This window comes from Chiroxiphia lanceolata, chromosome 3, assembly GCF_009829145.1.
Source record: "Chiroxiphia lanceolata isolate bChiLan1 chromosome 3, bChiLan1.pri, whole genome shotgun sequence".
Lineage (NCBI taxonomy): Eukaryota > Metazoa > Chordata > Aves > Passeriformes > Pipridae > Chiroxiphia > Chiroxiphia lanceolata.
The window spans coordinates 7,866,652-7,890,885 of record NC_045639.1 but is presented as its reverse complement, the minus strand read 5'-3'; the positions used below and the strand labels follow the sequence as shown (position 1 = coordinate 7,890,885).

Genomic DNA, 24,234 nt, shown 5'->3' with positions numbered 1-24,234 from the left:
AGAAAGGCAATAAAATTGTTCACACAATTTCTGTCCTCCGACACTTACCCTCATAGTTTCTGGTGCAGCCTTGTCTAATTTCATAGCTGAGTGTTTAATTCCTTGTGTTTAAGGAGGCACAGCCACCTGATCTGAACAGAGGTAGAGGTACAACAGATACTGGGAATTCCTATGCTCATATGAGAATGGGGAGAAGCTACAGCTAAGTGCACAGTGAAGTAACTGTGTTAGGATTTATGCCAAAATAATTATTCTATTTAAAAACTGAGGGGATATCCTGAGGGGATATATATGAGAACTGACAGCTGAGGAGCATGAAAGGAGCAGGCATAGGGGTTAAATATCTGGGAGTTAGAGACTGAAGGCAACAGAAGAGGCTGGGTGAGAAGGGTGAGGGACTAGATCCATCATTATGTACTTTCCCTATCTTATGATTAAAAAAATTGGGTACTTTTGAGGTGGTGAAAATGTACTGCTAGTGTTGTTTTCTTTACTAATTCATATGCACTTTTTTCACTTCTAGTGCTCTTAAAGTTGAGGTGATAAATGCTGTGAGCAGGGAGCAAGGCAGCAACTTTGGTGGAAAAACTGATGTGCCTGGGTGTGGGTATTGGTGTGTTTTTTTCTTTTTTAATTTGAGCTAACTAGATATAACCCTATAGCAGAATAGCTAATAGAGGAAGCAGTGTTTGCAATTCACTGAGCTTTGCATCACACTTAGCAATGGTTCTTTACTGTGAGCTACACTTCAGTCATGTTCGGTAGCAGGGTGACAGTGGAAGCTTCAGTGAGTTTTGGGTACTGCATCCATTTTGGCTAATGCAGTAACTGTCCCACAAAAACAGCATAAACCCTTTTGGCACTAGAAGGAGATCTTTAAAACCTAGTGCAATGGGTTCCTGCTCCTAGAACTAACGCTTATCTACAAAGAATAGACTGCACTGCTGTTGATGAGAAAGCTCTCAGTTAAATAGTTACTCATGATTCAGGTACTTAGTGCTTATTGACTGAAGACTTGTTCTAATGGGGAACATGCAGGAGGCTGAGGGACGTGGATCAGTTTTGAGGAAATCTGTTGAATGCTCTAAACTAGAGAAAGGATCAGGCAACATTCTGTTCTTGGAAGCATTTTAGAGCTACCTGTTTCACCTGACTGTTATGTTTCTTCCTTGGTCTGTAGATATGGGCACCTACAACAGCCTGTGAGCCCAGACACCTGCAATAAAGGGGAGGAAACATACAAGATATTTTCACCAGATAATCTGCAAGGGTTAAATAACCACGTTTCATAACCATGGTAGAAGTCTTCCTACAGAAAATTGGTGCCAGATTGGTGATTGAATTTTGCAGGAATACCTTGAGCAACAGAGACCTTCCCAGCATTTTCCGCAGTTACTTTAGTGCAAAGAAGGTAGGGAAAGGTGATAGTCAAAGACAATTGTAATAAATTGAATTTGTGGTCACTTTTATGTTAGATAACATGACAGGTGCATCCTCTTTTACTAGCAGCAGTTTTGCAAGTTGGTGCCAAAAACCGGGGTGCAAGTTTAGAGATCCTTCTGAGGACTTTGTCCCTTGAGGTGGACACTGGGAATGTTCAGCTGATAGTGAGGTGCCCACCTTGTCATCTTCTTTTCTTTCCAGTGTCTGTATTTGTCCCTAACCCAGCCTTCCTTTGTGGGTTCTTGTGCTGCTGGTAAGATACACTTCAAGTGAAACATACCTCTCTTTTTTTAAATAAAAGTCATCTCTTTCAAAAGAAAAAGTGCAAATTGAAAATACAATCAGCATATTTTTGACAATACAGCAGAGTATTAAATTTATAAATATAAATTACAACTGAACATTTAGTCTTATTTAGAATTTTACATAAAATTAATATGATAAACTGCAAAGAAAAAGTCACCCGTAACTACTTCTGAGAAACTTTCATCATCAGTTCAAAATCAGTTAAAAATCACTCAAAATCAGTTTGACAATTGCCAAACAGTTTGTGCATCATTGGCAAAAGGTTTTTGAGTTGCAAGAATCAGCACTGGTTTCTTATCTTTCAAGTTCTGCTTCCAAGATTTCTCCCCATGTGTCAATGTCCATGGGATACATGATTTTCTCTGGTAAGTTATGTTGTGAAGGAATGTTGCTATATTTCCCTCTCAGCCATTCTTGCTTCACCTTGCTTTTCCGGTACTTTCTCAATAATGTGATCTGGTGGAAAAAAAAACATTACTCAGATTTTGGAAATGAAACAATTTAGGCAGCATTCAACACTAGTAAGTTTTGCCTTGGAAGAGTAAGGCTAGAAAAAGGACTTGGAATGTGCCTTTAGATCTCTAGACACTAAGCCCAGGAAGGTGCAGTGCGGCCAAGAAGCTGACCTTGGTCTACTTCCAACTTTTCTGTTCAAAGTTGGGTGGAAAATCAATTCCTGCCTCAATTCTTTGATGGTCGAGATGAAAAACCTAAACCAGGAACTTATCTTACTCTTTAAAAGAGGCACCTTTCACTTTCTCTTTCTGGTTAGGTTATCTGTGACATTTAACTCTGGAGGCTGGCTGGATTCTTCTCTTCCATCAACCTTTTATGGCAAGAAAATGCTGACTTGGTGTGTTTGTTGCTTCAATTTCAAATTCCCTCCAGATAAAACAGATGATCAGTGCAGGGAATTCTGGAAATTGCTTTGCAAGAGTATCAAGATCTGTACACCAAAAGGGCAACCACTACCTCACAGTGCAGCAACTCTACCAAAATGTCAGAGCCCAGAACTGTGGCTTCCTTGGTTTCTTTAGCTGCTGCTTTTCTCTCTTTTCACCCTTCCACTGCCCCCCTACTCTTAAACACACCAGCTGAATTGAGGGTGGGGGAATTACCTGGCCCGGAGTAACCTGTGGAACCTGTTACCAGATCCTTTCCTGATCTACCTCATCTTCCAGGCTGGATTCAACAGTGAGAGATCATCAAGTGTGTTCTGGAGCTGAACCTGCCCCTAACTCCTCAGACCACCTGTAACTGGGACTGTGTTAGGGGAGATTTTCAAGACAGCCTTTAAAAGCTCCTACTTGTTTCCCTTCCTACACTCCAATTTTTTTTTCTCTTGGATGCGTGTTGCTGAAGGCGTATTGAGGCAGAGCTATCCAGGATGATTTTCCAGGAAGCCATTCCTAACCAGCATACCTATTCCTACGAAATACAACCAGAGAGCACACATTGCCTAGTCAGCATTATGTTATCTGCTCCCTCCCAGCCCTGTCTGCATGGGCTTTGTCCCATGTTAGGGCTTTGCTGGGACGAGGGTCAGCGCTGAGGCTGCGCAGGGAGGGGTGAGGATTAACCGGGATGTGACAGGTGTGGACCTGAGCAAGAAAAAGAACAGCCTTGCCTTCCTTCTCAGTCCGTTTTACCAGCCTTCCGGCTACGGAGCCGCACTATCACCACAGCGCTGCCCCCATCACCCTGGGATGGGGCGAGACGCGCCGATGTCATTTCCTTCCACATTCTCACCGCCCAACCTGGAAGCCTCGCTGTGTCCCCAAGGTGGGATTTACCTTCCAGGAATAGTCCTTCCCGCGGTCGCAGTCGATCTCGCGCCGGCAGGCGCACGGCCAGGCAGTGGTGCCCGTTGGCCTCGATGACGCAGTGCCAGCCCTTGCACGCCGAAGACGCGTGGCACAGGCTCTCCACGTCCAGGCCGCCGAAAATCCGGGAGCTCACCTAGGGAGGGAGGGCGGACACGAAGACCCCCTGTCCACCTCCTCCTCCTCCTGGTCCTGCTCCTGCAGCGCTGTCTCGGCCGCCGGCGCTCTCCGCGTCCATCCCCGCGGCCCCGGGGCGGGGCGGCGTCACCGCGGCCGCTGTCGCGGTGTGTTGGGGCGGCCGTGGACGGCAGCGCCCGGGGCTGGATGTCCACTTGCCATGTCCCTGCCGTCCGCGTGGGAAGGGTATTGCCTCACTTGTCTTGGGGCCAATCTCCGCAGCTTCGAGCCCGCGGAGGCGGTGCCTCACGCGTCACGAGGCAGCCGCGCGTCATCAGAAGGCGGCGGCTTCTGCCGGGATTTGGGTCGGTCTCGTCCGCATCCCCGTTTCGGCCTCGCAGAGCCGTGGGTCCGAGGTAGCGACATCCCCTCGCAGGGCCGGGATGGGTCGTGTCCGCAGGGGTTTAGAGGGGCAGCACCGTGTCCGGGCTCTGGGCACCGTCGGGTCCGTGGCGAGGGGAGCTCGGGACCAGCGGAGAGCAGCGAGGATGGCTGGGGGAATGGGGTGTCTCTCTTAAGGTGAAAGGATGAGGGAGCTGGGGTTGCTCAGCCTCGTGAAGAGATGGCTGAGAGGGGACCTTATTAATGTGTATAGATATCTTCTGGGGGGTGCCAAGAGGATGGAGCCAGGCTCTGCTCGGTGGTGCAGAGTAATAGTACAAGACGCAACGGGCAGAAACTGATGCACGGGAAGTTCCAGCTGAAAGTGAGGAAGAACTCACGGTGTGAGTTCTTCTTTATTGCGTGATTGGAATAGGTTGCCCAGAGAGGTTGTGGAGTCTCCCTCACTGGAGATATTGCAGAACTGTCTGGATGCAATCCTGTTCCATGGGATGGCACATCATCTGGGATGACGCTGCTTGAGCAGGGGGGTTGGACCAGATGACCCACTGTGGTCCTCTCTATCATAACCCATCTTATTCTGTGAGCCCCTGGAGAACCAAAACCTCCCAAACAGCCTTTTTGGGCAGAGCCTGGCCTCTCTTGGCCCCTCATGCTTCTCTTCATGAGGCAATGAAGAGAAAGTTCAACTGGTCATCATATGCCTTCCCTGGAGTGTAGAGAGCTGCAGAACAGGTGTTAGTGACTCCCCAGTGTGACTGTGCAGGGAATACAGCAGCAATTAGACTTGTTTTTCCTTAATGCTTTGTGCCAGTGAATTGAGTAGTGGAAGGGCAAAGTCTTGAAGGGAAAACAATTGCAGTTTGGGTGATTTTCACAGCTTAAAAGCATTTTGGATGTGGTGGCTCTGAACGGGGCTTTTGAAACCAGCATCTGAGTAGCTGGTTTGACCTGAGAGCTGCCTCTAGTGAGAACTTGCCAGAAGATGCTGGATTAATTGAGCACCTGACCCTGAAAACCATATCTTAAAATCATTGTCTGACATTTAGTGTAGAACTAGATTTTGGGGAGTTGCGCAGATTTACAGTGAATCAAATTCTGAGCTGTAATTTCAGCTTTCTCCAAGTTTTGTCATGGCAGTGCCCAGTGTAAATTCTGTACTTAAACCCCAAAACACCACAGCAGTGGGGCCAGCAATGATTAGGGTTTTTTGTTCAAAATACTTCAGGTGTGAGGTGAAAGAAAGGCTTGTTTATTTCCTCTGTAAGTTGGTGTAATAGGATGTTGATGTTCAGTTTCAAAGTGTATTTATTAGTGACAAACATACAGACCAACTTTTGTGTTTGAGTCAAAAGTGCATGTTTATATTTGTGATGTGTGAGTAGCTAAAATATATTTTGCTTTGTCAGAAAAAACTGAGGAGGCTGATGCAGAAGAAGCACCAACTGTTCACGCTGTTGAGATGTCCTGTATAACACTGTTAATGGAACCAGCACTTTCCAGCTCTGAGGTACAAGGAGTTACAAAAATGAGAAATAATGATGCTACCTCTAGACATTTGGTGGGTGCTTAATTTTTTAATGAAATTCATTATTTGTGTGTGTTGAAAATTACAAAGGTGTTGTGCTTTCTATACTTTTTTTTTTCCCCAAGAAGTAAATTACTGCAGACAAAGCTGAGTACTCAAAATTTGTTGCTTTATTGGTTGGGACTGTGTGCTGTGCAAGTACATAAATGTGTTACAGGAGTGTTTTGGACTCAGTGCTAGAGCTGAGTACTACAGAGCAAAGTCCAGTTCTGGTCTCTGGTCCATATCAGTAACTGCCCCTGAGTACCTGTGAAGGCCTGGGGGAATGAATGACTGTTCCAACCAGCCCAAAAGCCTCTGAAAGAGGAGAGAGGAGAGCCTGGAGTTGGACTGTGGGTGTCTTGGGCTGGCTGTAAATAATATCTTTTTGTAGTGTCCTGGCAGCCTGTTTCATTTGGATTGTCAGCTGGGATGGAGCTGTGTTGTCAAGATCCATACAAACACATGGATAAACAATTCCCTGTTTTTTCCGTGGCTGTCTAGTAAAATAGAGTTTTCAAAGTGAGCATCTTTTGCCTTTTTTTTTAAACACTGCCAAGTCCAGTGGCTTTCAGACAGTCTGATAAATAGTGTGGGGAGCAGGTGGGATTTTTCTTAAACATCTTCTTTTGTGTATCCAACGCTAAAGCGACACATTGGTCAATATTGGGGTACAGTAAGTAACAACTGCACGCAACAAATGAAGTGTCAACCTTTGCTGTAGCTGAGATCCTTGGGGTGAACACTCACCTGTCAGTAAGTGGAGATTCAAAGTGATAGTGCTGCTTTGAGTAAATAATGAATGTGACTTTGGTGTATTTACATTGTTTTTGCAGACAGGATTTAGAGTCTGGTTACTTTCTGGAGAAAGGAACTGTAGGAATGCAACTAGCATTCCTACAATTCTTAAGAAGACTTTTCTGTTTGTGGGTTTTTTGTTTGTTTTGTTTGGGGTTTTTTGGACAAAGAGGCATTTGTTAAACCTGCTCTTTCTCTTATGTCTGTGTGTGGAAAGTCTAGTGCAAGATGCTGGTGAAGCTCTTCTATGAAACTTTCAGTTTGTAGCCTTTTAGATATTTATTCCAAAGGTCTAAGGAGAGAGAGTTTGTTCTACTGCATGAAGGTTTCTATAGATTTTGTTTTTCTGAGTGAGTAGGAACTATAAAACAAAAACTAAGTGGTCACCCAGGCTGCAACTGTGTAGAAACTGTGATCTAGTTTCCTCCCCTTTTTGTAACTGGATTAAGGTACTAAACAGTACCTTTTAAATATTAAAGGTAAATATTGTTTCAGGTTTCTCTTTCTGACGATAATGAAAGCGAACAGTCAAAATTTATTCAAAGAAAGAGAATGCTTCCATCTTGGATGCTGGAGGGAGATCTCCTGGTGCAGAGGATGTCTGAGCCTGTAATGACAGCAGGTAGGTTTGCAGTGTGGTACAATTGCATTCCAATATGCATTTCTGTGCTTTGATGTAAATTTCTTCCATTACAATGGTGGTGGTTGAAGGTGTTGATTTGTTACTTCTTTTTCCATCGTTCCTGCAGGGCAGCTGATGGAGAGTAACTTCTCTTGTCTCCTTTGTCATCAGTCCTATGAGTGTGATAGAGCTCTTTCTCATCAGTTGATTTTCTTTCTGTTCTTTTTTTTTTAATGCCAGATAATAAACTCCCTTTGGACATCTGAGCATCGGATATTCTGTAGCCCTTTCCTATAAAGTTGTCTATTTCGTGTGTAAATTCTAGGTAATTTCTGTACCTTTAATTCCAATCCTTCTCCACACTTAAGTCGTGATGTTTTACCCTTTCAAATTTAATTCTAGTTTCACAGATTTTTAGAGTAGGATTTTTTTTGGGTGGTGCTGAGTGTTAGTTTTTTAACCGTGAGTGAATCAAACTTGATCATTTAGTCCAAAGTTACTTGCTTGGAGGAGCCGTTGTTCACAGTATAATACTTTCGTACCAACATGAGGCTAAAATAGTGTTGCATTCCTTCCTGTTCTTCCAAGAAAAGGAAATTACTGAACTGTTGCTGCTGTGTTCAGTCACTGTCAGCAGGACGCACAAAGGTGCTGCACTGGCACAACCTCAAGGAAATTTTATAGTATGTCCAACTTTGGTTCTGGGAACTTCTTACTTAAGCTGTCATTAGACAGACTTACTGCACGGCATTTGTTGCCCCGATGACTTTAATTGGTGGAAGTGGAGGACTAAAAAAGTGAGAGAAGAGGAGGAAAATGACTTGGCAAAGCTCCCCTGGCATTTCTGTCGTCTGTGCTGAAGGCAGCACGCTCCACCCACCCTGCTTGTCCTTCTGTGGAGAGGTGTGAGATGATTCGGGTGTGAGCAGCTGAGTTTCCTTTGTGAATCAGTCCAAAGCTATGAACTGTGGGTGGTGAGTGTGTGTGCACTCCTCTGTGTGCAGCAGCTCTGCTTTAGTGTCTTTCTTTCCAGCTGCTGTTTCTGCTGGGATGCTGTGATGGATTTGGTTCTTGATGCCCAAACAGCCCAACTGGAGTATTTCATGCAGCATCTGACCAATGGTTTCTTCTCTCCTGTAGTAATTACAGGTGTCTGTGTGCATTGACCTAGGCAACTGTGGCTTTAAACACCTCAGTCATGTGCCATCCACGACCCTGCCTATTCCTTTCCTCAAAAGCTAGTTTTGAGAAAATTATAAGAAGCAAAAGAAAATTTATGTTTTGGTGGTTTTTTTCTTTTTTCCCCTTTCCAAATCGAGACTGTTCCACACTGGCTTATTCCTTCAGATGTAGAAATTGAATGTACCAGAGGACTTCAGCTGGTTGAGTCCTGTACTGGTATGATTGTTTTCTTATGTTTGTGGTTTTGTTTTGTATTTTTTGGGGAGTGGAGTTTGTTTAGTTGTTTTTTTTCTGAACAAGCACTATAACATTTGTTACATGTGTGAATATAATGTTTGTTACAAAAACTGGCTGCTGTGATTGTGCTGGTATTGAGATTTGGAGCTGTGTGGGTTAGAGGTATCTGAAGGCCTGACCTTGAGGGAGCTGGGGTGACATGCAAACTGTGTTGGAGCTGTTAAAAAATTTATTGCATGAGGTCTTTCCAGCTTAGAATGGGATGTTTTAATAAAACAGCCAATCTCTTCTGCAAATCAAAAATATTTTCTTAAAGCTGTGAAGTGGTTTGCATCTTTTTAAGGTGATATTGGATGGGAATATAGAAAGGTAAAGAGGAAATTGAAAAAACTGCCCTTTTATGCCTTTCTGTCTTCTAGCTAGAAAGGTGGCACTGATCTGTGGGTTCGAAATCAGACATTAAAATTTGGGAAAATTCCTTGCTTCATACACATCACTCTGGCACAATTTTTTGAAGGAAGAGAGTTTTTGGAGTCTTTTAAAATGGCATCAAGTATCTTCCTTCTGAATGTGTTTTGCAGCAGATGAAGCTATAGCAAAACCAGGAGGGTGGCCCTGGGTCTCTCCCAGCTGTATATCCAGAAAATACTGCTTCAGTACAGAGATCTTGAGGTTTCCTGGGATGTGAACTTTTTCAGAGAGACAGAACTTTATTTCACTGTCTTTTTCTGTGTTGGTTATTGGCTGATGAAATGATCAGCCACGATGTGGTTGCCCAGGGAAATGGGCACACTCTGATTTTGTTGTGTCCTAATTAATGTCTGCCCGTATAAACAGGTGGTCTGAAGGGACAGTTACACCAAAGGTCTGTGGTAAGCCATCCTTACACCTCTGAGGTGTAAAGTGAGTTATTGTCACTCATACTGATACATTCGCTCCAGAATATCCTTTGCCACATATTTATTGTTTTCCTCCAAATTCCCCCTTAAATGTCTGTTTCGTTCTCAAACATACTTTTTACTCCTGTAAGCAGTAAGTGTAAAATGTGTTGTTGAAACACCACAGGCACAACTGCTGTTGTGTCTCGTGCCATTTGCCCTATGTTCTGCTTTGATGTAGCTGTAGATTTCCAGTGTTGTGTCTTGTGCCATTTGCCCTATGTTCTGCTTTGATGTAGCTGTAGATTTCCAATGTGGTCAGGATTTCACTGAAAAAATTGCATTCCAAAAGTACCTCTTTTTTTTTTTTTTTTTTTTTTATGTCACAGAAAGAAAAAAGGCCGTAGAAGGAGAGAAAGTGACATGGAGTCATTGAAATCAGAAGTAAATGTGCAACAGAAAAAAAGATTAACTTCTGGAGAAACTATAGAGGATTTTGAAGGTGAAGAGCAAGATCAAGGGAAAAGGAGCTGCCTTTCAATCCCTATTCCTTCATCTCAGGTAACTTTTTGGCTTGGGGAAGAACCATGGTATTGCAAAAAAAAATTGAGAATGTAGTTGGCAATATCATGTTGAAGGCTGGGTCTACAACATAACTTTGTGTTCTGCTTGTGGTTTGTTGTTTTGAAATACCAGTCCGTTGGGCAGCTCTGCAGCAAGGATCATGGAAATCTTCAGTGACTTGGTTTTCTGCGTTTCCTCCTTGGAATCTGGGAATCACACCGGAAATGTTCCGTAGAAATACTAGACTTTGAGCTTTGCAGCAAGAGGCAGGAAGACATGGGTCAAAGCACAGGTCCTAGGAGTGGCTTGGCGTGTGTGGTTTCTTTTTCTGAGAATCATGAGGGGATAGGTGATAGTGTGACACTGGGCTTTGCCCAAGCTATTGCCATTCTAGTAGGTGAAGTTTTATGGTCAGATAATGATGGTGTGGGGCTCAGCAGCTGCTGCGTTTCAAAGGAAGGGTAGCATGGAGTGTGCTTATGCCACTGTCTCAAAATCTTTGAGTCAAAAAAAAGGAAAGGGAAAAAAAAAGTAACCTGAAATCCCAAACAGTTTGTGGCAATGAGTGAACACACCCTGCAGTCCAGCTGGTCACTGTCTGTGTGACCTCACAGCAGTTTACAGGCAGCCAAATCCTTACTGACAGCAACTTGCAAGTGAGGAAAAGAGAAGGATCATTGCCAAAGAAAAACAAAGCATATGCTGGTGATAGCAAACTGAGGCTCTCACTTGTATCCTCTAAGTGAACAGCCTGGGGAGGTGTTTTTAATGTCTAGCATTAGAATTGCATGGATCTGTTCCAGGATCTGATAAAACACTTAAGGCAGTATTATTTGGTATGATTTTGACACTGAAGAAGATTTTGTTGTTTTAATTAAATCTTAAAGTTAATTGAAATGAACTGCTCATGGAGAGCAAACCCTTCAGAGTAGTTTTGGTGTAACAGTGGTTAATCTGGAAAAGTGTTCCAAGTGGTGAGCTTTGCTGTTCATTAGATGCATTAATAACAGCTGCTGTGCTATTTTCTCTTTGTCAGATTATTAGGTGACTACATAATGAATTATTCCATTTTGCAATTTTTAAGTATGAAACCTTACTTATTTTCACCTAATAATTTCATAAATCATTCAGTCTCAAGTGCAGTGTAAGAAATTGCCTTTGTAACTTTGCAGGAGAACTAATGGGTTAGGGCAAGCAAAATTAATAGTCATAGAGAGCTCTGAAAGACGGTAATTTTGATGTCAAAGCCCAAATTGCGGTCCTGCTGTTGCATTTAAGGCGATTGAGAAAATGTTCTGTAGGGGAAAAAAGCAAAAATAATCTGAATTGTTATAAGCAGCAGCAGCCACCAGAGAGTGCTGAGGGCCCGTCCATGTTAACTCAGTGCTGGAGTGCAGGCGGCTTTTTTTCCCCTGGATCGTAGCCTGGTGTGTAGCTGATCCTAATGAGTGAGTTTAGTCTCCTTAAGTACAATACAGGAAATGAATGTAGTAGAGAGTCACAAGTGGGAGCGGGAAATTAGGGTAATTTGTGTCTCCCTTTGCAAAGGAAGGCGGATTTCTTCAGCTGCAATTGTTTGCTGAGCCTTATTTTGGGGGTTGTCTTTGAGTTACTAACTGTGCTGCTGTCAGGATCATCTGATATTAATGCTGACTTTGCCCTTAATCACGTTGCTACTCAAAAGTAATTGTCTCTGGTTTTGGATAAAATTTTATGGGCTTGCATTGAAAGGAACAAAATCAAACAGGAAACCACCGGCTGCTTTTCAAACTCTGCCAAACATATCTGTGTAAACTAAGTATAAATTTACTGGAGGGGAAACTTGGATAATAACCTGCAGAGAGCAGGGACCTTGGAATAGTTCTGTGATGTATCACAGTAGTTCAGCCTTTAATGTAGATATGCTTCCAGGTAATGTCTCAGTTGTCAGGACAGTGTTCTTGTCTTGGTTATATGTCTTGTATTCTTTTTTTAAACAACACATCTCTCACTTTAAATGTACATTTGTTCCAAAATTTAAAATGCAGTATGTGTCAAAGCTGAACTCTTTTGTCTGATGGTATCGATGACAGACTGTTTTATGATTTAGTCATGATCTGAACAATTTCAGATGTATCAGGGTGGGTTTAAGCTCAAGGTGTGTATCATGAATTCCCATATATCTTCATATATAGATAAATATATATATATATTCCATATATCTTAGTACTTAGCACATTAAAATTGATTCAACTATAGGAGTGTCCATTCTTATAGAGTCTACTGTATCTTCATCTATATAATGCCCATTAATTTTTTCAAGAGGAGTACTTTTGATTGGAGGTTAATTTAAATTAAAGTCCTTGGACTGTTCACAAACTGAGGTGGTGAGAGAGGAGCTTGTGCTATGAGGGAACTGAGGCCAAGAATGGGAGCTTTAGGATAAGTTTTCTTTAAAGTGTGTTTTGTGTTGTTTTCTTAACTCCAACCTTTCATTCAGCAGCTCTATTTAGCAGTGAACTTTGAGCTTGTACAGTGGATTAAAAGACTTTAAAGGCTGGACTAGATGATCTTTTGAGATCCTTTCCAGCCTGGACTGTTCTATGGTTCTCTGATTTTAAAAGCAGGAATGATGAGGCACAGTTTGACTTTTAAAGCTTTGAATTCTGGAGTGTAAATTTTCAGGTCCTTCAAAATGTAACCTTGTTCCACAGAATACATCTGGATTTCTTCTTGAGAATACCACAAGAGATATGGAAGGAAATGGCAAGACTGGAACAAAAAACACTGGAAGTTCTCTGGAAAAAAATGATAGGCAGCTGCATAGCAAACGTTCTAAAAGAGTAGGTCAGACCTCCAGTAAAGACAATAGAACTGAGGAAACGGAAAACAAAGAGCAGAGTACTGGTTCTACAAGCCAACAAGCTCACTGGGGCAAGACTTCCCAATATTGTGATGCCTGGGAAGGGATTCTTGAGCCTGATGCAAGTATGGATTGCGAGACTGAGATTTCGGATTCAACCGGAAGTGCAGATGCTTCAGAAAGCTCCAAAAATATCCAGCATAAGAGGACACCTTGCATATATGGAAGTGCCTGTTACAGGTAAAGCAAAATTAAAACTAGCTTGGGCTAGCTTGCAATTTAGAAGTAATATATTAGCTATGGAAGAGAAAATAGTAAAGTCATTACAAGTATTAATTTGAAAAAAGATCTTTTGGTGAACGGGGGACTGATGAGAAACAAATGGCAGAACAATAGTTTTAGAAGGGTAAAAGGAGGAGCCAAGATATCTTGCTGACTGCTAATATAGCCCAAACAAGGGTTGAAGTACTCACCAATTAAAAGGTGAAGTGTTGTAGGAAGTAAGAGACAAAGGTCCATTTAAAAAAAAAAAATAAAAGACCTGTGTGTACAGTACCAGGAACCAGCAGGAAGAAGAGATGTAAAAGGTTGAAATGCCCAACTGTGGTGGGGGAAAAACAGTTTTACCCCTGAAGCTACAAAATGGTAAATCTCCAGGAGGTGGTGACCCTTGAGGTTTGAGCCAATAAGCGCTTCTGCAAAATATAAACATATCACACTTAGACCGGAAAAGAAAGTAGTTGTAGTTGTTGTTGGAGAGGTGGCCATGTTGTGAAAGCCATGAGCTGAGGGGCAGGAGCCCCACTGGGGGGCTCTGGCCCCCCCCAGCCCTGGCTGGGGGGCTACAGGGACTTGGAACAGTGTTAAACTGGGCCAGGTTCTGTAGCTGAGAGCTGAAGCTGGAGTTTTCTCCACCGTGAGCAGTAGAAGCGGTGGCAAAAACAACACTGTCCGGAGAAAGTGGCAGAGAGCCAAGAGATAAGAACTGAAGAAGCAGCAAACGAGCATGCAGCCGAGCAAGAGAGACACAGAGTTGTCCGAGAGAAAGAGAGCCATCAGCAGAGAGAGAGCAGCAGAACTAAGCTCTACAGAGAGAGAGTTTTGGGGTAAGAACTGAACCAAAACCCCCCAAACTCCTTGGAGACCCCTCCTAGAGAGAGGAGGATGATGGACTCTTACTTGAAAGAGTCTTGGAGTGCTACAGCACTGCAGAAAGGAGCTGAAAAGCTCAGAGAAGGAATGCGGAGGGGGTGACCTTGGCCCGCCCCCGCCAAGCTTGCAGTTTTGAGTCAGAGCACGGGAGCTCTGCAAAGGGACTTGAATCCTCTGAAGATACGGACCGTCACGAAGGCTTCTGCACTTTGTTGATATGATCATGTCGAAGTGACCTTTGTCCGGGTGAACGCAGCCCATGGAAGAGAAGACCCTCATTTGGAGATGAAGGGCCGAGAGGGGCTTGGATACCCCCTCGTGTGTACTGGCAGAGATCCAGCTACACCTGCTGATGAGAGAAGAGAGCCTGCTGCTCTGGAGAGACAATGCTGCTCTGAAAGTAGAAAGGATCTCTTCCTTCTTCCTTCTTGGACTTTTATTTGGAAGGGAGAAGAGATTTGATCCATTGTAAATACTGTTATGTCATGGTAGAGATAGTTAAGATTGTATGTAATGTATTGTAGTATTTATTTTGTACAGTCATTGTAATATATAATCCCTTACCCCCATTTCAAGTCTTGTGTGGTGTCTGGAAAACCCATCTCGCACTGGGTTGAGATGGGGGGGGGCTTGCCCTGGGGAAGTGGATTTTAGGGCTTTCAAACCATGACACCAACATAGACCCTGTAGGCTTATTTTATTAGCAGGTGAGACTTATATGGAAGATGATTGTATTTATTGAAGTTTTTTTTTATTTTCTTTTTTTTAATTTATTGCCTGCTTTGTGATCTGAGTGTTTAAAATACTTATTATTTGTCACCCCTAAGTAATCAAAAAATTCTTTTATTATAACTTTGCCTTTTGGTGCTTTTTTTTAAAGCTTTCATTTCCTCCTTGAAACAGAGCAAAGTTCTTAAGTATGCTTTGTTCCAGCGAAATTCCAGAATACCAGTGCTGGGTGCTTAGCCTCCTGCTAGTTATTTCTGCCCAGAAAAGATCTGTGGTGTCCTGTGTTGTTATACTTAAGGGAAGCTGGAAATCTGGAGGTGCTCTTGAGACTGGAAAATGCCTGGTGACCTGAGAACTAAATTTAGGAGAAGATTTTGAGCTTTAAAGTAATGTGCATTGTAAACACAAAAGATATGGCTAATCCAGGAAACAGGGAGTCCTGTGACTTTTTTCTCCTTCCGCAAAGAGACTTGAGCAATAAGAAAAACAGTGAGTTTGAGGAGAAAACAACTAAGCACAAGTGATTGTATGTTTGGTGGGCCTAATGCTGAGGTAACTGTGTATATCAAAACCATAAAGCTGTTGTGTTTGTGAGCACATCATGCTTCAGTTTTCATGTATCTCTTTTTTTCCTTAATGATTATGATGAAAACATGTTTTATTAGACAATTTAGTTGACCTAGTACTACAAATGCAGCCTCTGTTTTGCTCCAACTACTTTTAATTTTGCTCGGACAAGTTTTCCCTTGTATGGGTGTTAAGGTGATTTAATGCTCTGATATGCTGAAATATTCCTAATCTTTAGGAAGGCAAATCTTAGGTACAGGTAATAAGGAGTAGGAGTCTACATGTGCACATTTCTTCTTGGTTTCTTCTCTTGATTGCAAAACATTTGGCAACAATACTTTTGGAAAGTATTGCTTTATAAGAAAAAATGTTCTAAAATAACACATATTAATCCTACTTAGTCAAAGAAATTTGTAAATAGGGAGTAGCAAAAATATCAGCTTTGATCTTTGGGAAATGTCATGAGACGGAACCTGCCTGTTTGCAGTAATAGAAATGTGCTTTGTAATCTGTCTTTGTATTTGCTTTTAATTCAAGGCCCCCAAATAGCTGTGTTAGAGCACAGATTAAGTATTAAATCTATTAATTTGATAAGATATCTCTTACACCTGTCTTAAACATTTAGGAAATAACTTTGTAACCGGTAGTTCAGTTTCTTCATTTATGAATTTGAAATCACTGGTTTTGAAAGAACCAAGCTTGATGGAACCTCTCACCCTAGGGAATCTTCTTGTTACCTTCCTGCAGTGTCATGTTTTCTTTCTGAGGTGGCCTTGTTGCCCGTAACGAAAACACAAACCAACAGAGTGCCGGTTTATGGGTGCTTTATTCTAGGGCCCGGGAACCTGAGGACTAGCGTCCCAAGTCAGGATTCCGAAGACCCTCATTTTCAGTTCAGTTTTTATACCTTTACACAAACATGTCTACGTGCAGTTCTTACTTGTAAGCAGTTACACTTAGTTACAAGCACAAACTCATATTTCATACTGATAACAATTGGTAATCATCTACTTTAATCATAAATCTGTTTAAGTTGTCTTACTCCATAGAAACCCCATAGAAACTGTTCAGCAGACCCTTACTGTATCTAAGGTAACAAATCGTTATATACATGCTTGGCTAAATCTTTTTGATTATTGTTCCTACCTCTTCAGTACATTCCATTCTCACGAACAAGGCTGCTAACCTACTACTTTGGAGTGCTGCTCTCTAGGCCTACTCTCCTACTAAGCCTTAGCCATTCTACTACTAAATTTGAATCATTCTGCAACATGTCCCCCCTTTTGAGCATTCTTCAGGCTTTTCCTGCAAGGATGTTCAAACGTAGCAATCTTCAGGCTGCAGTTTCTTGATAGGCAGGAGGTGATTCATCTTGCGCTGAGATTACTTCTTTTCTTGTTATAGCCTTCATAATGCGTCTCGTATGTTGACTTTCTTTTACAATCATTCCTAAAAGACACTTATAAGCAATTATGACTATAACAATCAATATTCCGTACTGGATAACAGAAGATATCCATCCTGACACATGAAGACCTAGGGAGCTGAATAATTCTCCTATCCAATTGTGCTCTGTTTCCTTTTGTAATTCATGAACATTTTCGTCAATTTGTTCTAATTGACTAATATCTTTCTCTACTTCCTGAGTGACATTTGGGATGTGCACACAACAATGCTCGTCCTTTGCATGCAGGTATCCACAGACTCCGTGTTCTTTTAAAAGGATTAGATCTAAAGCCATTCGATTCTGTACTGTCATTCTAGTGGTGGCTTGTAATTGCAAATTTAGATCTTTGAATCTTTTCTTAGTGACTGCTGCTAACCTTTCAGTTTGTCCCATTAATTTAAACAACATCTCTCTGTTTCGGTATGTTGAGATTGGTGCAAACAAAGATTCTAATACCCATCCAAATTTAACTCCTGCTGATGGTTCATGCCAATCTCCCAACCTCAAGTCATCAATGTCCTTACTAATTTCTCTTTTTCCCCGTGGTTGTATTTCTACTGATGTTAACTTATCCTGTTTCCAGAATGGACAGAGTAGGTATCCCTAGTGTGACAGGCACAACAGGACCATCTATTGGCATGTGGGTGGTCCACTGGCCATGCCCCATTACCCACACTAAATTTCCTGGACTCTTAACGGTGGTGGTACGACAATCAATGTTTTTCACAGATCCTTTAATAGTATGATTATATCCTCGACATTCACATCCTAACTGCAAGAGTGTTTTGACTGGTATCAAGCCTATTTCATCGTCTGGGGTATCGCATGTGTATATTCTAATACAATTCCAATTCTCCTTTGTACATGTTTCTGTCCTCCAATTATGATTTCCTCTATTACCTGCAGAATAAGTTTGATTCTTTTTCCCTTTCCAGTGAATACACCACTGTACTTTTCCAATATAACTATAAGTCTCTAGTAGGCTGGGTCCCCAAATCGTTTGCCACTCTTCCATAGTTGTAGAGCTAGTAATATTTTGACATACTTCTTCTTGTTTTTCTCGTTTTATTTGAACTGGAACTTTAGAACAGGGGTATGTTACCGAATCTGTAACTAAACAAGATCCCTATAATTGGCCAATGTCCTCGCTTGTTACCCATGTCCCAACTACTACCCATCGGAAAAATCCGGGCATCTGTTCACATTGTTTTTTAGTCATTTTGTCTTTTAATAAACATGCATCTGTCATTTCATTCCATGTTTTGGTTACAAATCTGCAATTCCATGTAGTGTTCTTAAACACTTTAGGAATTTCTGGCACTGGAATTATTCCCCATGGGATTGGGTCTCCTGCAGCATGAGGCATAGGGAGACATGCAGTGATTTTTGTGACATTCTGTACTTTCCCAAAATCACGAATTAGGCCTACGACTAGGTTTTCTTGTTCTACTTCTCGATCTGGAATCTGCAGGTTACTTACTTGCCGGGTTGTTCTTTCAGTCTTTATGTAGACGACAGTAATTCCAGTATCCCACCAGTCATCTCTATTTATCCAGCAAGTATATTGGCCCTCATCTTCTCCTCTTCGTATTTCTTTGATTTTCAAAACTATTGCATCTGCCCTCTTTTCAATCTGATGTCTCTTCCCGACTTTCAAGTTCTGTCCCTTAAACCACCACCCATATTCAGAATACTGTCCTTCTGAAATTTTGCAACTTAAAATCAGATCTCTCCCTTCCTGGGCCGGGTAAACACTGTGTTCTGGTCTAACTCTTACTGCTTGATGTGGTACGGCTACTGCTGTCCTTATCCCGTAATCTTTTTCTTTTCCACATAAGACCACACAAAGAAATGTACCCTCTGTTTTTCCTATTCTGGGATCAGAAATATTCAACTACCCTTTACCTCCCTTACTATTTGACCACCAGCTAATTCCTTGATTTTGTGATTCCCAAGATTGATTTGTCATATTCAATTTCCACCACTTTACTTTAACTGATTTCTGACAATTATCAAATTGGAAGGCACAATTGATTTTTAAGGGAGGACCATCCCACATGTCAAATTGTTTCCTAGTGGGCATAACTCGCACTTTGGTCACCGTTTTCTGGGTTGTGTTTATTGTCCGTATTTCTATATGTTCATAATCAAAACTTTCCCAAATCCAAACTACACACATATATGTTCCTTCCATAGCTTTAGACACTTTGGGTACCTGCAGGACGGTGTAACCCTTTTGTTGTGTAGCATCCCAAACTGTTGTCACTCCTTCTGTCATGATTTGATCTTGATCTCTCCATCTCCATCTGACGTTAACATCTCTTAATTCAGCTCCCTGGTCATCAGAAAATAAACAGGTTAAATTCACATCAGTGTGCTCTGGTACAAATAAATAAGGATCTGGGGTCTCAATTCTCACGGTGGTCTCTACTAAACTCATCAACCCCAGAAATACTACGATCCTCAATGGTTGGCTCAAAATACCATCCTTGTAGGTGAGTGAGGTTCTACCGACCACGAGACTGGAACCTTCTTGATTCGGGTGTAATGGATCCAATTGTCGATTCCCTCGACCTTCATCGCCGTGTAAGTGGTCATTATCACCTGGCGAGGACCGTCCCATGTTTCCTTTAACGGTTCCACTGACCAGTTTTTCACATAGACTTGGTCTCCTGGAGAAATGTCATGAACCGGATTCTCCAGGGGCAGAGGTCGATTCCACTGCAGCGCTCCTCTGAGGGCTGTGAGAGTTTTATTTAAGGATAACACATAGTTAAACACTGCTTGATCCCCCACCACATGAGGATCCCCTTGATAGGTAGCTGCATGATAGGGCTTGCCATACAATATTTCGTATGGACTTACTCCTATTCTCTCCCTGGGTTTAATCCTGATTCTCAGCAAGGCAAGAGGTAGCGCTTGGGGCCATGGGATTTTTGCTTCTTGACAAATTTTCTTTAATTGACCCTTCAATGTCTGATTCATCCTCTCTACTTGTCCACTAGATTGCGGTCTCCATGGTGTATGGAGATTCCATGTTATTCCTAATATAGCAGATATTTCTTGCACTATCCCTGCGGTAAAGTGTGGCCCTTGATCAGATGATAACCCTAGAGGTACCCCAAATCTCGGAATAATTTCTCTCAGAAGAGTCTTAACTACTTCCTTTGCTTGATTAGTCCTGCATGGAAAGGCTTCTGGCCATCCTGAAAAGGTACAAACATATACTAACAAATACTTATAGGATTGGGCCTTAGGCAACTCAGGAAAAATCTATTTGCCAATAGTCTCCTGGTAACTGTCCTATCTGTAACTTTCCCATTTGTACCTGTTTTCTGACCACTGGGTTATTTTTAATACACATGGGACACATTGCATTTACCCTTTTTGCTAGTGTTAACATCTGGTTTGAGAGAACCTCATTTTTCAGAAATTTTACCATTGCTTCTGCACCCCAGTGGCACTTGTTATGTTCCGTCTCGAGTACTGCTTTCATTATTCTGACAGGTAAGATTACTTGTCCTATGGGAGTAATGTACCACCCTTTAATATTTTTCCTTGCTTTTGTTATTTGAGCTAATTTCTCATCTTCTTGTGAATAATATGGTTTTTCTTCCATATATGCTATTGCTGGATTATTCCGAACAGGTAAAAGAGCCATCTGAGTCCATACCTCTCTGGCGGCTTGCTTAGCCGCTTGGTCAGCCTGTCGATTACCTTGAAATTCTCGTCCGGGATCAGTTTGATGTCCTCTGACATGCATTATTGCCACTGCCGAGGGCTTGTGTATTGCCTCTAGCAATTGTAAACTTTCTTCTCGATGTTTAATTGATGTCCCTTGAGAAGTAAGAAGTCCTCTCTCTTTCCAAAGTGCTCCATGAATATGAGCTACTCCAAAAGCATATTTGGAGTCAGTCCATATATTAACTCTCTTTCCTTGACTTAGTATTAAAGTTCTCACCAACGCCCATATTTCGGCCTTTTGCGCAGACGTACCTGGGGGTAGTGCGTTTGCTTCTGTCACTTGTTGTAGAGTGACCACTGCATACCCAGCATACCTGGTGCCATTCTCCACAAAGCTAGATCCATCGGTATACAACTCCCAGTCAGGATCTGTCAATGGCTCATCCTTCAAGTCTCTTCTACTCGCGTAGACTTGCTCAATGGTCTCTACACAGTCATGTTCCAGGGTACCTTCTTCCTGTGTAGACCTAAGGAATTCTGCTGGGTTGAGATGGTTAGTGATTTTCAGTTCAATATCATCTTGCTCTCTTAGCAAAGCCTGATACTGTAACATGCGGCTAGATGAGAGCCAATGCCCCCCTTTTTGTTCCAAAACTGTTATGACCATGGGGGGCACATACACCACCATGTGTTTCCCCAGAGTCAATTTTCGTGCTTCTTGAATTAGAATAACCGTCGCTGCCACGGCTCTGAGGCACCCCGGCCATCCCCCACTTACTGCGTCTAGCCGTTTGGAGAAATACCCCACCGGTCTCTTCCAGGATCCCAACCGCTGAGTGAGTACTCCTAAAGCCGTTCGTTGTCTCTCGCAGACATAAAGCTGGAATTCTTTGGTTAGGTCTGGTAGTCCCAGGGCAGGTGCTTCCTGGAGGGCTCTTTTCAGTTCCTGGAATGCTTTCTCCTGCTTCGTCCCCCAGGTCAGCTTGGGCTCTTTTACTGCTTCATATAATGGTCTGGCAGTCAGCCCAAAGTTGGGAATCCACAGCCTGCACCATCCGACCATTCCTAGAAAAGATCTTAATTCTTGATTATTTCGGGGCACCGGGATAGCACATATTGCTTGTATACGATTTGCACCCAAACGCCGAACTCCTTGAGAAATTTCACATCCCAGATAAATAACTTTCTGTTTTACTAGTTGAGCCTTTTCTTTTGAAACCCGGTAGCCTGCTTGCCCCAGCATGTTTAACAGTTCAATGGGTAGACAGAATCCTTGTTCTGTAGCCCCCAAAAAGATGTTATCTACATTTTGTGGTATTATATGTGAAAAAGGAGATTCTTTTACCTGAGTAGTCTTCCATTCTTCAAGTTCTTTTGCTAACTGATTACCAAATATCGTAGGTGAATATTTGAATCCTTGCGGTAACTGAGTCCAAGTAAGCTGTCGCTTCCGTCCAGTCTCTGGGTTTTCCCATTCAAAGGCAAAAATCTTCCAACTTTCTTGTGCCAGTGGTATGCAGAAGAAGGCATCCTTTAGATCAATCACTGTAAACCACTGAAATCTCTCAGAAACAGATGTTAACAAAGTATAGGGATTTGCTACTACTGGGTGGATATCTTTTGTAATGAGGTTTACTGCTCTCAAGTCTTGTACTAATCTGTACTTACCTTTAGGCTTTCTTACTGGAAAGATGGGAGTATTAAACTCTGACTCACATTCTTTTAATATTCCTAAAGTTAAAAATTGTGTGATCATTGGAGCTATTCCTTTCCTAGCTTCTAAACTAATTGGGTATTGTCGCACTCTAACAGGTTGACCTCCTTCTTTTAATTCTATTCTAACTGGAGTAGCAGTTTTGGATTTTCCAGGGACCCCTGTTTCCCATACCCAAGGCACTACAGCCTGTTCTATTTCCTGCGGTATCTCTTTTCCTCTAAATTTGATATCTAGGGGTTTTAGAAACGTCTTCTCCTCTATTTGTCCTGAAACTCCTACTACCCATGCAGTTGAATCACTTAATGGCCCCATCAATTTATTCATTGCCGAAAAACTAGCTCCAATATCTATTCTAAATTCTGTCAACTCTCCCTCTACTAATAATTCCTGGTAAATTCTTAACCTTTTATAATCTCCAGACACATTCCGATCCCACTCGGGATCTTCCTGCAGCACGAAATCATTTACTGTTCCCCCCTTCGCTCCAACTGCTTCCCGCAAAGGGGCCATCAATATAGGCGGTGAGGGCGAAACGTCTGTCTCCCTTCCCCCTCCCCGTCTCTTTTCTCTACTCCTTCCCCTTTCTTTTCGCCCCCTCCGAGTCCGTTCTGCTAGCGGAGTTCTATCAAAACCACATTCTCGCCCTCTCGTTACTTCCTCATCCGAGGACGATTCTAACGGGGGCATGGTGGGTGATCGTGCCCTCACATGTGAAGGGAGACTATCTCCCGGGGGCGCACTTGGAGTTATGCTGGGGGAGACTAACAAAAACACATCTTCCTCTGGTTCTTGACATCCTATACATTATCATCCAATTCTTTAACACCAACATACCACATTCCTTTTGCCATTCAGTCTTACGTTCCAAATAATAAACAAATCTAAATACTGTATTTCATTCCACCTCTCATTCTCTCGTAAATTTTGCATCAAGGGGGTTATAATTTCCGAAGTTAATGTACCATTCCTAGGCCACTGCATTCCTTCTGTTTCATATTGAGGCCATACATTATTACAATAATCAATCAATTGTCTCTTACTTAACTCCTGTCCGAAATTTCCTTCCTTCCAATGTTTTAACAAGCAACCAAGCGGAGAATCACTAGGAATATCATTTTCTGCACAAGATAGTGCCTTAAAGGTTTTAAAAGGCATCATAGTCACACACACTGTACAATCACACAATAAACAGTACAATACGAACAGCAAACAGTACAATACAAACAGTAAACAGTACGATACGAACAGTATAAACCAATACCTTCCTATACCAACTTGTCAAGTCTCACTATGAGTGACAAGTGCTGGTTCAGCGCGGCTTTCGCCCCGTCTTACGACCAGCGCCTAGGCTTCCCAATAAAACCTTTGCCCAACCCAGCGGGTAAACTCACGGTCCCGTCTTATGGGCAGGCTCCCAACCAACAAACCTGAAAGAATAAAGCACCTCCGGGCTTACCTGGATGGTTGTCCGGCGGGCACGGGGTCGGGCACGGGTCGATGTCTCCCCAGAAATCACCTGGTTGCCGGCATGGAGTGGATCAGCTCGTGAGCCGCCCCAGCTACCCCCGGAGTCCCATCTGGGTCGCCAGAAAACTGTTGCCCGTAACGAAAACACAAACCAACAGAGTGCCGGTTATGGGTGCTTTATTCTAGGGCCCGGGAACCTGAGGACTAGCGTCCCAAGTCAGGATTCCGAAGACCCTCATTTTCAGTTCAGTTTTTATACCTTTACACAAACATGTCTACGTGCAGTTCTTACTTGTAAGCAGTTACACTTAGTTACAAGCACAAACTCATATTTCATACTGATAACAATTGGTAATCATCTACTTTTAATCATAAATCTGTTTAAGTTGTCTTACTCCATAGAAACCCCATAGAAACTGTTCAGCAGACCCTTACTGTATCTAAGGTAACAAATCGTTATATACATGCTTGGCTAAATCTTTTTGATTATTGTTCCTACCTCTTCAGTACATTCCATTCTCACGAACAAGGCTGCTAACCTACTACTTTGGAGTGCTGCTCTCTAGGCCTACTCTCCTACTAAGCCTTAGCCATTCTACTACTAATTTGAATCATTCTGCAACAGCCTGAGGCTTTACCAAATGAAAGGAACTGCTGTTACCACTGGGAGACAAAGTGCTCTGTATGTGT

The 24,234-nt window shown here is 42.4% G+C and overlaps 2 protein-coding genes across 2 annotated transcripts in view; one reads left to right on the top strand and one right to left on the bottom strand.

The window, feature by feature from the left end:
* Positions 1–1,396: 1,396 nt before the first annotated feature.
* On the bottom strand, positions 1,397–3,810 carry FBXO48 (F-box protein 48). Its single transcript, XM_032684528.1, is given in 3 exon segments — positions 1,397–2,205; positions 3,543–3,591; positions 3,593–3,810. Coding segments are annotated over 3 exon segments (429 nt in total). The 3' UTR covers positions 1,397–2,043.
* Positions 3,811–5,220: 1,410 nt separating this feature from the next.
* The window catches only part of LOC116784389 (aprataxin and PNK-like factor), a 28,760-nt gene continuing 9,746 nt past the window's right edge, over positions 5,221–24,234 (top strand). The window contains exons 1-4 of the mRNA XM_032682968.1: positions 5,221–5,652; positions 6,952–7,082; positions 9,765–9,936; positions 12,633–13,021. Coding sequence (XP_032538859.1) covers positions 5,554–5,652; positions 6,952–7,082; positions 9,765–9,936; positions 12,633–13,021 — 791 coding nt within the window. The 5' untranslated portion in view covers positions 5,221–5,553. The remainder of the gene's footprint in view (positions 5,653–6,951; positions 7,083–9,764; positions 9,937–12,632; positions 13,022–24,234) is intronic.